This window comes from Dermacentor andersoni, chromosome 1 (genome assembly GCF_023375885.2).
Source record: "Dermacentor andersoni chromosome 1, qqDerAnde1_hic_scaffold, whole genome shotgun sequence".
Taxonomy (NCBI): domain Eukaryota; kingdom Metazoa; phylum Arthropoda; class Arachnida; order Ixodida; family Ixodidae; genus Dermacentor; species Dermacentor andersoni.
The window spans coordinates 306339604-306355999 of record NC_092814.1 but is presented as its reverse complement, the minus strand read 5'-3'; the positions used below and the strand labels follow the sequence as shown (position 1 = coordinate 306355999).

Sequence of the window (16396 nt, the reverse complement as noted above, 5' to 3'; positions counted from 1 at the left end):
GGAAAAACGTGTTGGAATCCTCGAGAACACTAGCCTTCAAGAAGTGGGTCAGCTCAGACTAGACGTTGATAATTTATAATGGTGTAGCCGTCGCCAAAACATCGAAATACATGGCATTCAGGAAACAGAAAATGAAAATTTGACCGATAAGGTGAACCGTATTGCCGATGCGATTCGTCAACCACACATGACGATGGAAGAAGTCATTGCTGTGCGCAGACTTGCAGCGAAGCCGGAAAAGACGCGTGGGATCATAATTCGCTTTAGAAGACCGGGACAGCGTAATTCCTGGCTTGCAAACAAAAAGAAATAAAGAAAGAAAGGGGCAATGTGCATGTACATCTGTGAGAATATGACTCGATTTTCCCGTGAACTTCTGCTTACAACTAAGGATTGGGCACGGAGCGCTGGATATGCATTTGTCTGGCATATGAATGGTAAGGTGTCGGTGCAAAGGAAAAATGGCGAACCTGCAGTGGTTATCGGAGTTGAGCGGCGATTTCGAGGACTTGAAGTAATCTTTGAAGCGTCTCCTTAATTTTCTCAATTTTTTTTGCGCTTTTTAAGCACAATAATTATTAAGTACGATTTTACCCGACGTTTGTACTTTCAGTTCATCTGTTGGTAGTTTAGGTGCCGACATGATGGGACTTAGCCATAATGTCTGCTCTTATCATGATTGACTCTTTTAATGCATATTATATGGCGATATAATTTATAAAAAAATGGATACCCGTGTTTCAGCTGAATGCACGAAGTATGAGAAATAAGTGGGAAAAGTGCAAGAGGCGCTTGAGAACATCAAATGCAAATTTGACATTCTTTGTTTCTCAGAAACGTGGTTTACAGGACGGGATAGTCCACCGCAATTTGATGGGAACACGTATAAAGGACTAACAAGAAGCCGTAGTTGCGGCGGCGGTCTGGCCATATATATCAAAAGGTGCATCCAGTGTGAGGTATTACGTGAGTCTACCGTCATGAATGAAAATGTGGAATGTCTCGTCATTCGTACAAAATGGGGGTACTTCTGTGTTATCTACAGGCTGACCTGCAGCAGCGAGATGCATTTTCTTAATTTTGCAGATCTCTTAATTTATTTAGGTAATCGTGGTGCTATGTTTTTAATTACTGGCGATGTGAATATTAAAGGGAAGCTGAAGAGTCTGTCGAATTCAATAAAACGTTCATATACGGATGCGGGAACCTTATAAACCATGAAGGTAAAATTTTGGGGGCGATTTTTCACTAAGGAGCGACGCAATCGTCAGTTAAAATTGCGCTGTAGCGCCGCCCCCCGTCGAGCGCCGCGCGCTGCTGCTGACGCTGACGATGCGAGCGGAGACCGGAAACCGCGGCTTAGTGACGTCAACACTGGTGTTCCGCTCCTTCGCAGTCTCCGCGACCGTGCTTGACCGGGCTTATTTCTGCGTGCGTGCCGTCCTAATCTGCTTCGCTCGACCCTACATTCCTTTATTTGTGTGTATATAGGAGTGGTAGTTGACGTGTGCAGCATCAATTGAACTTGTTGGCCGATCATGCCGGCGTTCTGTGCAGCCTACGCTTGCACGAACACCAGCGGCCGCGACGATGTTCCGATGTTCCATTAGTTCCTGCAAGACAAGAAGCTTTCAGCTAAGTGGGAGGCTGCTGTGAAGCGAAACAACTTCAAGCGCTCAAGAACAAGTGTTGTGCTCTAACCACTTCCGTGACGATTACTTCCGGAGTTTATCAATAATGCGTGCTTTGGGTTCTCCTAAAAAATATTGTTAGCACGCTGAACGGAAGGTGCATGTTTATCGCCCACCCTTGACGCAGGTTTCATCGCCAAGCGCCGCGAATTTTCTATTCGCACGTGTGTTGTGAAGCAGCCTGCATGCAGCTACCATAACGCAGTGCAAGCGTAAAGTTTGCATGTGTTGGAAAGCCTGCTCACGCCAAGACGCTGCACTCCTCCTTCTCTCGCACACATAAGAAACCGACCATCACGTAGCCGACGGAATTCGCCGGTTACGAGTAGCGTGCGGATGGCGCGCTGATGAAGGTTCTATACTACACGTGCTACAACAGCCGGTAAACTTTTCCCGCGTTTAAACCGTCTGTGTAGATTGCCGACAGCTTTGGGGCAGCGCACAAATGCTGAAGATCGCATCACCGCTTACGTTCTACGAGGAGGCATGCGGGAACATAACACTACAGTTGTTTGCCCGGAAACGTACTCACTGGAACGCTGAATGCAGCTTAGCAAAAAACATACTCGCCAAAGAACATTTCCAACACAAGGAGATACTAACACTTCGCCTTTGTACGCGTGGGAAGCAGTGCTTGCACCAGCATTGTTTGCTTCTTGGAGAGGCCGGCTCTTCGCAATCGGCTCGTACATGTAGTATGTACAAGTATGTACGTACGTGTAGTATGTACAAGTATAAACCCCTTAGAAGTGATCTTACACGCGGCAGCGCTGCAAGCGAGGCGATGGCTGTCGCGTTCACTCGTCGTCTGCAAGCCGAACCATTGTTGTCGTCACGAGGCGCCCGACCAATCACAGGCGGAAACGAGGCGCGCGAGCTGGGCGTGTCTGCTGCTGCACTTTTCGTCGAAATAAAATATGTTTGCGCTTTCTTTCACTCAATTTCGTTGCGATATTCGAATTCAGAGGGTTGAAAACCACGGCGTACTGCTCTTCACTCATTTTTTCTGGAAAACCTTTCAGCTTCCCTTTAATATGCTTGAAACGATATAAGCACAAGGGAATTCAAAAATATAGTCAGATCATACGCATGTGAAACCTTGTCTACTTATTGACGCGGATCACGGCAGATATTGCAATGTTACTTGATGTTTGTATCACAAATATGTTGTGCCAGGACGCTACTGCTGGTCTACGGACGCTAGATATCAGTGATCATCTGCCAGTCTTCTGTTTCCTGTCGGTGGTAAAAGCTCAGGGCAGCAAACTATCTGTTTCGTCTTATCGGAACGTCAATTCGCAGTAACTAGAAACGTTCCGCTCACTTATTGAAAAAGTAAACTGGAAATTGGTGATGGCAACTACAGATCCAAATAAAGCGTACAATTATTTTCATGAGAGCTTTAAACATTGCTACAACCTGGCATTTCCTCTTAAATACAGTAGGAATCGTAAAAACAAAAACAAAACCGTGGGTTACTGCTATGCTTTCGAGCAGAATCAAGACGAAAAACAAATTGTACCACGCCTTCGTTGAAAGGAGAGATCTGACTAAATTTGCTGAGTTTAAAGACTATCGAAATAAGCTTAATACCGATTTAAAGCGTGCAAAACTACAGTATTATGAAAATTTATTTACTCGGTTTTCAGATAATTTTAGGAAGGTCAGGCAGGCTGTAAATGATATAACTAATAGAAGAAAACAATCAACACCATAAATGTAACGACAGCTCAGGGTACCCTTAGTGGCGAAGAAGCTGCTACAGTACTAAATGCTCAATTTATACGTAATAGAGAATACATACTAACTGTTAATCTATCAAACACTGCGAACACGGAAAGAAGGACACTTTTGAATTCACTTGTTTTATTGCCTACAACAATGCATGAAGTGGTCGAAATAGTCGGAAACATAAAAAATTATACTGCTTCTGGTATTGGTGATATCCTCTCAGTTCCATCAAGCATGTAGCCGACATAATTTGTATTCCTATAGGTCACATTACTAACTCAATGTTTCAATGTGGTATATTTCCTGATGCGCTTAAAATAGCTAGAGTAAGCCAAATTTATCAAACGGGAACAAATCACAGTGCCAGTAATTTTCGACCAATCTCAGTACTTCCTTTGTTGTAGAAAATTTTTGAATCAGTCATAAATATCCGCATTGCAGGCTTCCTGGCTAAATACAATATCATGTGTGATGTGCAGTATGGTTTTCGGAAAGGAAGATCTTGTGAGCAGCCACTACGGAATGCTAAATATTCAATCATGGAAAACATTGAACAAAAGCTATACACTATTAGGATATTCACAAATTTAAGGAAAGCTTTTGATTCGGTGAATCCTGACGGGCTTTTAGATAAGCTACATCATTACGAACTACGCAGTATTGCACTAATTTTATTACAAAGTTACCTTACAAATGGATACCAATATGTTTCACTCAATGAGGTAAAGTCACCGAAATTCAAAATTCAATATGGTGTACCCCAAGGGTCCATATTAGGTCCATTAATGTTTAGCCTTTATATTAATGATCTTTCTTTGATTCCATTTTCACAGAGGTAAATGATGTACACCGACGATACTAATGTGTTTTTGCGGTCAGATCGATGACAAAGTTGCAAAGTTCAATTAATACATATTTAGATTGGCTGTCGAATCAGTTGCACATCAATAGGCTACAGTAAAATGTTAAGAAAACGAAGTACATCATATTTGAGCCAATTAACATACAGCGTCATTATAAAATTACAGTTGAATTCCGCGGGGCTGAACTGCAACAGGTACAAGTTTACAAGTTTCTTGGTGTGTGGTTCAGAGATGACCTATCCTGGAATACCCATCTTATTTACCTTACAGCTGAGCTTAGCAAAATTAGTTTGTTCCTTTAAAATAAGTGACATTATACCTGCTTGCTTAAAAGGTGTCCTATTTAATTTGTTATTTTATTCTAGGCTTTCCTATTGTATATTAGTATGTGGAACTACATATAGGCGGAATTAGAAGAAACTTATTATTTTACAAGAAAGAGAGCTGAGATTTTCCGAAAATTATCGAGGAATGCCGCAACACTTGAGCATACGGCCTTTGTTTATCAAATATGAACTACTAAAGGCCTCCCCAATTTGTTATTATAAGTTATTACAATATATAGAAGCTAATGAACTTTTTGATGTCTACGAGTGACAATCGCAAAATCAGTATCCACTACGTAGGAAAGCTACTCGAGTTACGGGGACGAGAACCAATTATAACAAACATGTAACTTATCAAATCTCTGCACTGTTGAATCGTCTAGGAACTACAGAATGCATTATGCTTACTAAGAAATCTTTCAAGTTCTTATTAATTGAAAATAAGATCGTATATTACTGACTGTTTTACTTCCCATTATATATTCAAATTGTGCTGCAATTTCTAGATTGTTTATTGCAGTTCCTTGATAATTATGATAGTTTATATAAGTTCACGCTGTTTAAGGACCTGAAATCTGTATAATGTTACGTAGTATTAATTTCGTTCTGAATATTATATTGACAATCAATTGCAACTTATTTTGATATGTTTGTATTGAGTGTATGTAATGCAGTAGCTGTGTAACACTCGTCCTAAAGCAATGAATAATTTCAATTCTAGCAGTTATTTATGATTGTAATATGCTAGTTGACAATGCTATTTTTTTCTGTTATAATACTTGAAACGACGTTGTTGTGTTTACTCTTGTGCTACGTGTAAGCTATATGCTGCTGCCAAAATTTTAACGGAGTAGGAGCCTCTTGTCAGGCCTCGATGCCTTTTGCTCTTGCCACCGTTTCTGTAGAAATACAGAAGAAATAAATCTTTCTTGCTTTCTTTCTAAAACAGCCCCTCTTTCTCATTCCAAGCAGTGAAGCCGTAGCTCAGTGAGCCAGTGGCAGCACCGTGCTCGTTTCGGGCGAACACTGCCAGCGCACAGAACGTTTTCTCTCGGTCAGGGACAAGAAGGATGATGCCTGTCAGCATGCACCAGGCCGTGCTGCTTTGCGCAGCACTGACAGGTAAGAGGCGTCTCTTGCGGGGCGCAACCAGCGTAGCTATATCTTTGCAATACTTCACGCCAGCAGCAAGGAAACTGCTTGCGTGCCAAATGCGTATCGTGTAAACAATCGAGTGTCTACAAGGAAGTTCTAAAATGGCAGCTCAAATCTAGCATGCAGGAATTGAACTCCGAGGCTAGTTCAGTAACTGCTTCCTGAAACCAGCTACAAAAAAAAAACAGCTTCCGCAGTAGGAAGTACAGCTGCTATCGGAAGAGGGGTTTGTGACATAATCCAGGTTATTCCGCCCACTCGGTGAGTATCAAAAATGGCCCTAACAAAGCAATTGCTCGCTGGAAACTGCCCGCGTGCGAGGCTGCAGAATTGTAAAGACGTTTTAAAAATATTCGAAAACATAGACTATCAGATTCTCCCATCTTATTCGACGCGAGTAAAAACTACTTCATTCGAGTTTGAAAGTTAGTATAATCGCACACTGGCAGAAATCATTCTTTCATCCAATCGAATTTACGGATTTTAGTACGTCATCCCTAACCATTTGCGGGACACCTTAAGCACTCGAAAATGAAATCGAACTGAAACACATTTGAAACGAAATTGAAAGTGAACTTACTGAATGCCGACGCATTGCAGTTAACAATTAGACAAATTGAAACGATGCTTACATTGGTTACAACCAGATAATAACCGTCTAAAGCACAGGCTTAGTGGGCTAACTTAAGAAATCACAGATCCCCGCTGTTACGAAGGTCACGCGCGTGCACCACTAGGGTTAAATTATGTCGCTCAGTAAAAATGGTTCAGTCACATGCCAGCCACATGTCAAAAACTAGCAGAGATCCACACAAACTGACTATACTTGAATTTACATGCATACAGGGTGTCCCAACTACCATGCACCAACATTTAAAAATATGCCAGCGCAGTGGACTGAACCAAAGTGATGTTCGTTGCCGTCGCTTGGAGATACTCAGGTGAATTTTTTTTGCATTCTGCCTAATTACATAATTCGTCTTAATTAATTAATCAATTTCCCAAACATCCCGATTACAGGAAAAGTGTCAATGAGAAAATTCTAGAGCAACACTAAAACTCCCGACAAAACTTTCTGTTGCCCAATACGTGCTGCGTAAAAGTTTTTCCGGGCTTGATGAAAGAAGCGCGCGAATACACGCAAAGTGCCTGGAACGCCCAGCTGCACGCCAATTTTGCGTGTATTCGCGGGCTTCTTTCACGCTCGGAAAAACGCTTCTATGCGTTATAAGCAACAACGCATTAAGCAACAGAAAGTTGTATCCAGAGTTTTTCATGTTGCTCTACAATTTTCTCAATGACACTTTTCATCTAATTATATTATTTGAGAAGTTGATTAAATATTTAATACTAATTATGCAATAAAGTAGAATGCAAAAACCCCCCTGAGTATCTCAAAGCGACGGCAAACAACGTTACCTTGGTTCTGTACAGCTACGTGGCATTTGCATACTTTTAAATCTTGGTGCATGATAGTTGGGACACTCTGTATGTATGGTAAGCGTTAGGCATTTAAGCGATGAATGAAACTTTAAAACTCCGCAGTGCTAAAAGAGAAATAGGTATTCGTTGCCAAGGCAAGCCTTTCATTTGCTTGTGGTAAGAAAAGGGCTGGAAATGTCATGTCAGTCTCACTGGAACGAGCAGTTCCGCAAAGTACGTCAGGCACTTTAATATCTCCTTGACTAATTTTGTACAGAAAAATAGTCTCGACACTCCTTCCTGTAGCTGAACCTACAAAGTTTCCAATCATCGACACATTAGTAGTTTTCAAAGTACGCCTTACGATGAAAAGCGCCTATCATACGCAATTCAAACAAGATGTTTCTGTAATATCTCTATTTGCTCATCACATCCCAATCCCAACTTGTTCCAAATAATAGATGTGAATCGCAGAAGAGGTTTGTTCAGCGAACAAAAAAGTAGGAGTAACGGATAAGGTGTCCGAAAAAGCTGTGTTAGACGAAATATAATACCGATTAGTTCAAAACAAGCCCAAGAAAAAGACGTGACATTCCTCTTGAAGGAAAGCTGGCAATCAACTATAGCACGCCCAGATCCCGACCCACATCAACTCTGAAAATTTCCGTATTTTCAAATGAATAAATGAAGTGCATTGACGCGTTCAGACACCCCAAAGTAATAACTTTCTTCTTTTGTTTGTCTAAGGACACATGGTTTCAGAGCACCAATTGAGAATACTCAAGATGTAATTTTTAAATGTTTCGCAGTATACTAAAGACGGCATATTCATAAACAACTTCAGAAGATGAGCAAACAGTCAGATGTTCCCAAATTTGTTCCCAAACTTATAGATTCAGTTATATATACCAGGAACAACAATGGGCCAAAAATTGAACTCTGGGGCAAACTTCAAGACGAAAACTGGGGTTCAGGTCAAAGACCTGTCATAAAGCACATACTTTTTTCCTCGATGAGAAGTAGCTAGAAAGCCACTTAGAAGCAATCCGGCAAACGCCATAGCTTTCCATCTTTAGCTCCAACAGAGGGTATCGAAGGCCTTCGAGAGATCGAAGTATAGATTGTGTCAGCTTGACGAGCGAGAAGAAACCACAGGTGGACCGTAGTTAAGGTAAGAACACAGATTCGTCCCAACAGACATTCCTCTCATAAATATATCTTGTTGCGTCAACATAAGTTTAGACATGCGGCAAGAGAGACACTGGGTGACATAGGTACAAAGATTTTCGTGAAAATGCCGAACAAGGCAATTGGTCGATAATTCGATGCAAGACAGGTATCTCTTCCCTTATAAATGGGTACGGCTATACAGCTTCCTTCCACGCCGCTGGAAAGACTCCATTGTACAGGCAGGGATTGAAAATACCAGTCAACGCTGCGGCAGAGAAGCGGTCACATCATTTATTAATAAACGACGGGATCCTGTCGGTGCCGAAATAGCATTTTAGAAATTTAGGAAGTTAGTTGCGCGTGTCCGTATGATACCCATTAGTCGAAAAATCATTGGCCGTCCAGTTTCGGCAATGTATTCTGTGGCAAACAGGCATTCCAGTTAATAATTTACGCTAGAACTAGTGCAGGCCAAACTGAATTTCTTCCCTACACGTAAACGACTGCAGTGTTTTTTAATTTTTATGTCGCTTAGAAGGTGTCTGTAGGTCTTACCCCAGTGACGAGTCCAGGCTATGTTGACGGTACAGCGCGGGCTTAATTCTGCGTATATTAACAAGTCTCAAAAGTTTTGAAGGCACTAAGTGACCCTAATACCAACGAGAATGTTTTTGATAGTATCGGATACTATTTCTGTAGAATATTTTTTTTATTTGGGTCGCGTTCAAGCATTTTGTTACTAAGCCCAATGGCAGCTTGACGTGTGTTTCATGCTCTTTTCTAGCTAACATTTATATCATATTGGATGTACATGTATCCTCCTATAGCAGGTTTAGAGCGTTTAGTTGCTTACTTTCAGTTTGTGTTGCCTTCAGGATATTTTAATGGGAAACTTAATCGTCATCATCGCTACGAATCCTTCTAATGCATTTTGCTTGCCCAACAAAATTTTAATTAAATTCGTAAGTTTTACGGGACAAAGCCACGATATGACTATGGTACATGCCGTATTTATTTTGACCACCTGGGGTTCTTTAACTTGCTCCCAAAGCATGGGACGGTTTTGCATTTCTCCCCCACCGAAATACGGCTGCCGCGGCAGGGATTTGATCCCGTGCCTTCAGGCTTTGTAGCGCAACGCCTCAGCCACTGCTCCACCACGGCGGGCTGAAGAAGAAATACAACAGTTTGATGAAGACGTTGAATTAGCTATCAGGAACGTGCAAACTCAGTGTACTGTAGCCACGCGCGAGTTCAATGCGAAAGTGGGGGAAAAGCAGGCTGGAGAACAAGCAATTAGATATCACGGCATCGATTCTAGGAATACTAGAGGAGCGACGTTTGTCAAATACGCGAGAAGGAATAGACTCCGAATAATGAATACCTTCTTCAGGAAGCGGAGTACCAGGAAGTGGACATGTAAAAGCCATAATTGAGAAACAAGAAATGAAATTGACTTCATACTCTCTGCCGACCCCATCATAGTGCAGGATGTAGAATTGTTAGGTAGAGTACAGGGCAGTCAGTGATCGTAGAGTAGTGAGGTATAGGATTGCTCCCAATTTGAAGAGAGAAAGAGCGAAATTAGTCAAGAAGAAACAGGCCAACCTAGACGCAGTAATGGTAAAAGCAGATGGAACTCGGGCTGGTGATCGCAAGCAAATTTTCAGCTTTAGAACAATAAGAAAGGGGGTTGACCGAGGTGCCCGATTTTTAATAATCATATCATCAGAAGCCAATAAACAAAGACACCAAGGTAAACATAGGGGAAATTACTTGTACTTACTAATTGAATTAAAGAAAATGGTAAATTAATGGCAACGAAAATGGATGAAAAATCAACTTGCCGCAGGTGGGGTACGATCCCACGTCTTCGCATCATTTATTTATTTATTTATTCAAAAGAACCTTACAGGCCCTATGGCAGGGCATAAAGTAAGGGGGGCATATTGAACAGTAAAGGTATAAACAGTACAAATTTCCAACAGGATCAGTGCGATAAGAAGATTACCGTGTTACACAATATTGAAGGCACTAGGAATACAAAGCAATATATGATGGCACACGAACACATGTTACTGGTAACAGAACAAAGGAATACCGTTTATGAAAATGATACATAACATAGCAAAAATGCACGATAACATACACTAGATTGGTCACTCGTGAACGGTATTAAATGGGAAAAGCATGAGTAACTGAGAGCGGAACGTGTCGGGATTAGATATGGAGGCTATGTCATCAGGGAGGTCATTCCAGAGACGAATGGCACGTGGTAGTGCAGATGAATTAAATGCATTTGTTTTACCGTATATGCGCATGAAACTGAACTGATTATGTAATCTGCGTGAAAAAGAGTGGGGTATTTGTAGTTGTAACCGGGTTCGTTTATTAGTGTAAATATATTTGTGGAATAAGCACAGAAGAGCGATGTTGCGGCGGATATCTAATGGCGGCAACAGTAGGTCTAGTTTAATTTTTGAAATGCTTGAGTTTATACTGTAGTTACGGGATATGAACCGGGCTGCTCTGTTTTGTATCATTTCCGTCATATTTATTAGGTAATTTTGATGAGGGGACCAAAGTGGGGAGGCGAATTCTACCTGTGGCGAAATGAATGTTAGGAAAGCGAGTTTTCGAATGTTTGGCGGGGCATTTCGCAAGTTGCGTCGTAGATAGCCAAGAGGACGGGATGCTTTGGCGCATGTAGAAGTGATGTGTGGGGCCCATGAAAGATTCTCTGTAAGAACAACACCAAGGTACTTATATGATGAAGTGTGGGAAAGCATTGTGTTATTAAGATGATACGAATATTTAGAATTTACACATTTTCGGCTGAAGCACATCACCTCGCACATTGTAAAGTTTAGTGTCATGAGCCATTTGTTACACCAGTTAGCGATAAGGTTAAGATCTGCTTGAAAGTTCAAGTGATCGTCAGTCGTGTGAATAGGACGCTAGATTATGCAGTCATCGGCAAAAAGGCGCATGCAGGAAGTAAGCTTGGTGGGTAAGTCGTTTATGTAGATTAGGAAGAGTAAGGGGCCGAGGACGCTGCCTTGTGGCACACCAGAGCTAACAGAAGAAGGCGGGGAAGAGAAATTGTTAACAACAGTAAACTGTTTTCGAAAAGAAAGAAAATTACGAATCCAGGATAATGTTAAAGAGTCAAGTCGTAGGGCAGATAATTTAGAAATTAGGCGACAGTGGGGCACGCGGTCAAAAGCTTTAGAAAAGTCAAGAAAAATACAGTCAGTTTGAAGGTTGCAGTCCATATTAAAGTGCAAGTCAGTCGTTAGTTCAAACAATTGCGTGTCACAAGAAAATCCCTTCCTAAAACCATGCTGATTAGAAAAAAAGAAATTGTGAGCTTCTAGGTGGCTGTACACGTGGGAAGTGATTATGTGCTCGAGCATTTTGCAACATATGCAAGTTAAAGATATAGGCCGATAGTTGTCAGGTGTATGAACATCTCCAGATTTGTGAATTGGTATTATTTTTCCTATTAACCAATCAGTGGGTAACTTTCCAGATGCTAGGGATTGTTGAAAAATATGGCATAAGATCTTGCTTGAGGCAGCGATGGTGTTCTTTAAAATCTTAGAATTAATGTTGTCAATACCGGCGGAAGTAGATATTTTGAGGTTACTAATGAGTAATTTAACGCCTCCAACAGTGATATCGATTGGTTCCATGTATGCGGCATCAAGTTCCGGAAAAGTTGGAACATTGGAAAAGTCCTCCTGAGTGAAAACGGATGAAACAAACGTGTTGAATACGATGGGGCAATCGGCGCTAGAAATAGGTATGTTTTCTGTTCCGTGCAAAGTGATGGTGTTAGTATCTCTTGTCGGAGATATGGTTTGCCAAAATTTTTTGGGATTGGAAGTTAGCAGCGATGGTAGGTCTTGAGAGAAATATTTATCTTTGGCGGAAGATATCGCTGAGCAGTAATTGTTTAATCTCTCTTTGTATATCTGCCAAGCCTCAGCAGTGCGCACGCGTTTAGCCCTGTTATAAGAACGCTTCTTTCTATTCCTTAGTTTTCGAAGAGACTTGTTGAACCAAGGGTTGGATTTGTCGTTAGTTATGGAGACTATCGGGACGTAACGGTCTACTAATGCTGTTAAATTGTCTCTGAAGAGTACCCAGTTGTCGTTTACGGATCGACAATGAAATGAAGGTAGTAGCACTTGGCAAAAAAATTCTTCTAGTTGGGAGTTAATCTCATCATAATTTGCTCTGTTATAATCGCGAATTTGTTTAGTTGTTGTGCCAGACACGGGTTTCGGGATGCTAACAGCTAGTAAGATGAGGTTATGATCACTGAAGCCGCTCACATTTGAAATGGAAGTAATTGTGTCAGGAGCGTTTGTGAAAACCAAGTCCAAGATATTGGAACTGCGTGTAGGGGCCTTCACTATTTGGAACAAGTTAAAATCTAACGTTAGATTGATTAGTTCCAGAGACGCGTTACATGAAGATGACATATGTTCCCAGTCGATAAGTAGAAAATTGAAATCACCAAGAAGATAAACGTGGTTGGATGGACACAGCTGGAGCGCTTTAGTGACACTGTCCCGCAAGTCATTCAAAAAGGAATATTGCCATCTGGTGCCCGGTAACAGGCGCCAATTAGTACAGCACTGGAGGACACATAAAAAGTAGCCCACACAATCTCGAGAGATGACCCTGAATCGATAAAATATGAATGAAGGTTTTTTTTTAATGGCGATAAGTACACCCCCACCGCGCCTATCGATGCGGTCGTTTCTATAAATTTTGTAAAGATTATTTGTTGGCAGGATCTCATTGTCGTCGATATCTGGATTCAACCAAGTCTCAGTTAGTACTATTATGTCAGAGTCACTATCGTCTAAAAAACTACAAAGTGTATCGCGTTTAGGTAGCAAACTTCGGATGTTAATGTAGGCCACTGAGAGCGAGAGAGCGGCTTGCGGCAAGAAGGGCAACTGATTATTTTGCGAGCTTGGGCTTGTGTCTACACGTGCGATGCTCTAGCCTTAGAACAGGAAGACGAAAATAACAATGAGGTAATGAATTAAACCTTCACTAGGCTGATTTCAGAAGCAGCAACTGAAGTGCGAGGTAAATCGCCAAGGCAACCAGTAGGTAAGCTCTCTCGAGTAACATAGAGCCTAATAAAGGAACGACAAAGCATGAAATTGTCTAGCTCAAGAGATCAGATGGAATTCCCGGAGCTGTCAAAGCTCATGAACATGTAGAAAGTAAGCGCTTTGCGAAATTATAATGGCGTTACGTACTGACCAACATATACGCTCCAGGCAAAAGCGCCAGTCGCTCACGAGGCACCCACTGCAGTTCGCACTGCATTGCACAAGACAAAACCAGCAGAGTGGTAACACCATAACGAAAGAAGACATGGTGTTCTGTGGAGGACCATAAGAGGCCTTCGTGGCTGACTTCTTGGCGAACAAGCACCGAGAATCCTGGAAGTGTAGTGCAGTGTTGCATGGATGTATCAAAGTACTGGCATAGATGTTAAAAGTAACAAATTCTTGTTGAGGCAAAGCCTAGCATTGGAAACCTTTATCATCCATGTTCGGGCTTTTTCGCTCGACATTTATTTGAGTTTAAGGCGCAAAAACACAAAGATACGGAGACGAAAGGTAAAACACAAACGCTCTATATGGAAGGTGAAGAGATCAATCGATGAGTATAAATACGGAATAGGGAGTTGTAAGATCGAAACCATGTAAGAAAGCATGTAATGATAACCCAGCTGTCTTCGACTACATTACTAGGTGCTCAAGGAAACGTGTAGGTGTTTAAGAAACGGTTTAAAAACAAAGCCGAAGAAATGCATGGCTTGTTTCTAGAAGTGAATGTTTATTTTTGTGTGTTTGTTTCGTGCGTGTTTATGCGTTCATGCATGTATGTGCGTATATCTATGTGTGCGTGTATGTATGTATATGTGCTTGTGTGTGCTCGTGTGTGTCCGTGAGTTCGTGTGTGAAAGCGCAGACAACTCTTCAGCAAAGCGTATTTTGGATAATCCCGGGTAGAGCTCCTCGTTCATTAATTCAAAATGCTGCGCTTGCGCAAGATGTCAGTGTTTCCGCATGGACTATGCCATTAGTTATATCACGCAAGATGTCAGTGTTTACGCATGGACTATGCCATTAGTTATATCATTTCATCGGGCTTCCTTACATTTTTTTTTAAATTTTCTATCTTTACTCGCATAGCAGTAACTAGGTTGGGCCAGAAAGCCTGTCAATACTATGTGAGTCGTAAGTCTATACACGAGAGAAGGTGAACTGAGGGGCTCGATTCCATTGATCATAATCACATAAAGCCAACAGACAACAAAACAAAGGAAAGCATCAGAGGAATGAAGTGTAGTTTAAATTATAATGCAGAAAATAATAAAGAGGCAAATGAAAGTGGACGAAAAGATGTCTTGTCACCTCCGAAATAAGCGTGCGTTGCATTAAAAATTGTGCTACGGTGACGGCTATCGCTTCGTCCACTAACTTGGGGGTTTATGTTTCTTAAATCTAGCCCTGGGAGTGTTAGCCAGTGCCACTCAGAGCCAAGGTGGGCTGATGTTGAACATTCCATTTTTGTCATAATACTCAAGTTAGTGGGCGAATTGATAACCGTCGTCACAGCACAACTTGTAGTGCAACACATGCGTAATTCGGAGGTTGTGGGTTCGCTCTCACCGGCGACAAGTTATCTATTCGTCCACTTTGATATCCCCTTTTCTTGATTATTTTCTACATTCGTATTTATACCCCACTTAACTTCTCCGATGCTTTCCTTGTCTTTGTTGTCTGTTGGCTTTATGTGGTCATGATTAACAAAATCTAGCCCCTCAGTTCCCCTTCTTCTTTCGTTCATTCATTGCGAGAGTCTCGAATCTGGCAACCTGGATGTCATTAGGTAGCATGCGACGGTTTCTTAGCCACGTGCACGCTCTCCTAAGGTCACGTGTTACGTGACGCCATCGGGCAAAGAAAGGATGTTCCACATCCACCCACCTTGGACCTGAGTGGCGCTGGCTAACACTCCTAGGGTAGATCTAGTAAACGTAAATACACAAGTGAGTTGACTGTTTGATAGCCATCGCCGTAGCGCAACTGGTGGAGCAACGCATTCGTAATGCGTAATGGGTTCGGCTCCCACCGGCGACAAGTTACCTTTTCGTCCGCTTTCATTTCCCTCTTCTTCATTATTTTCTACATTCTAATTTAAATCACAGGTAATTTCCCCATTGCTTTCCTTGGCTTCATTGTATGTTGGCTTTATAAGTCTTTACAGTAGTTGGTAGGAGCTTGGTGCTGTCTGGCATACAAACCATCGTCTGTGCACTTGGCGATTGATTCATCAATGTCGTCGTTAATTGAATAATGCTTTATTCACATCGTATCCTTTGGGTGCGATTAATCACTTGAGGCGGTGCCAGTAAAATCTGGAAGGAGTCAGCACCAACGTCGCCACTCCGTTTGCTCAGAAGCAACTTGGAGCGAACAACAAATTGTGCTGCAATGTGTCGAATATACGTCTCAGACGGCAACTACGTGCGTCTCAGAGCAAAAGCTACCTATGACGTGCTGCACTTGTATCTAGTTGTGAATGCGCATTGCACTTGGACTTGGGATTGCGCCTGAGTAAGTTTAATATTTTTGGCGCTATATGTTTGCTAAAGGACGGCGTCGCTGATGGTATATTAAAAGCAAATGTCAATTCGAAGCGTACGGTTTTTTTCTTTGATGTTTGGGTAAAAAATCAACAGCTTTAATTTTTAGTTCATGTACAACACAAACGTACAACGCTAATATATTCAATAATTATTCGCATAAAAGCTCCTCAATAATTTACTTAAAATGTTCATACCATACCCTCCCCTGATAAGAACGCAACGTGCAGTACGTTAAGTGAGAAGCCGAAGCCTGGGCATTCTCTCGTTTTTCGCTTTTTTATCGTTTTTCTACTCAGTAAATTATTTAGAAATGAAAGAAGTAATTAGATACACGCATAATAATCACAA

The 16396-nt window shown here is 41.6% G+C and overlaps 1 protein-coding gene across 1 annotated transcript in view; it reads left to right on the top strand.

The window, feature by feature from the left end:
- The first annotated feature begins 5593 nt into the window (after window positions 1-5593).
- Window positions 5594-16396, top strand: part of LOC126547715 (uncharacterized) — a 71905-nt gene continuing 61102 nt past the window's right edge. Inside the window, exon 1 of the mRNA XM_050195674.3 lies at window positions 5594-5733. Coding sequence (XP_050051631.2) covers window positions 5682-5733 — 52 coding nt within the window. The 5' untranslated portion in view covers window positions 5594-5681. The remainder of the gene's footprint in view (window positions 5734-16396) is intronic.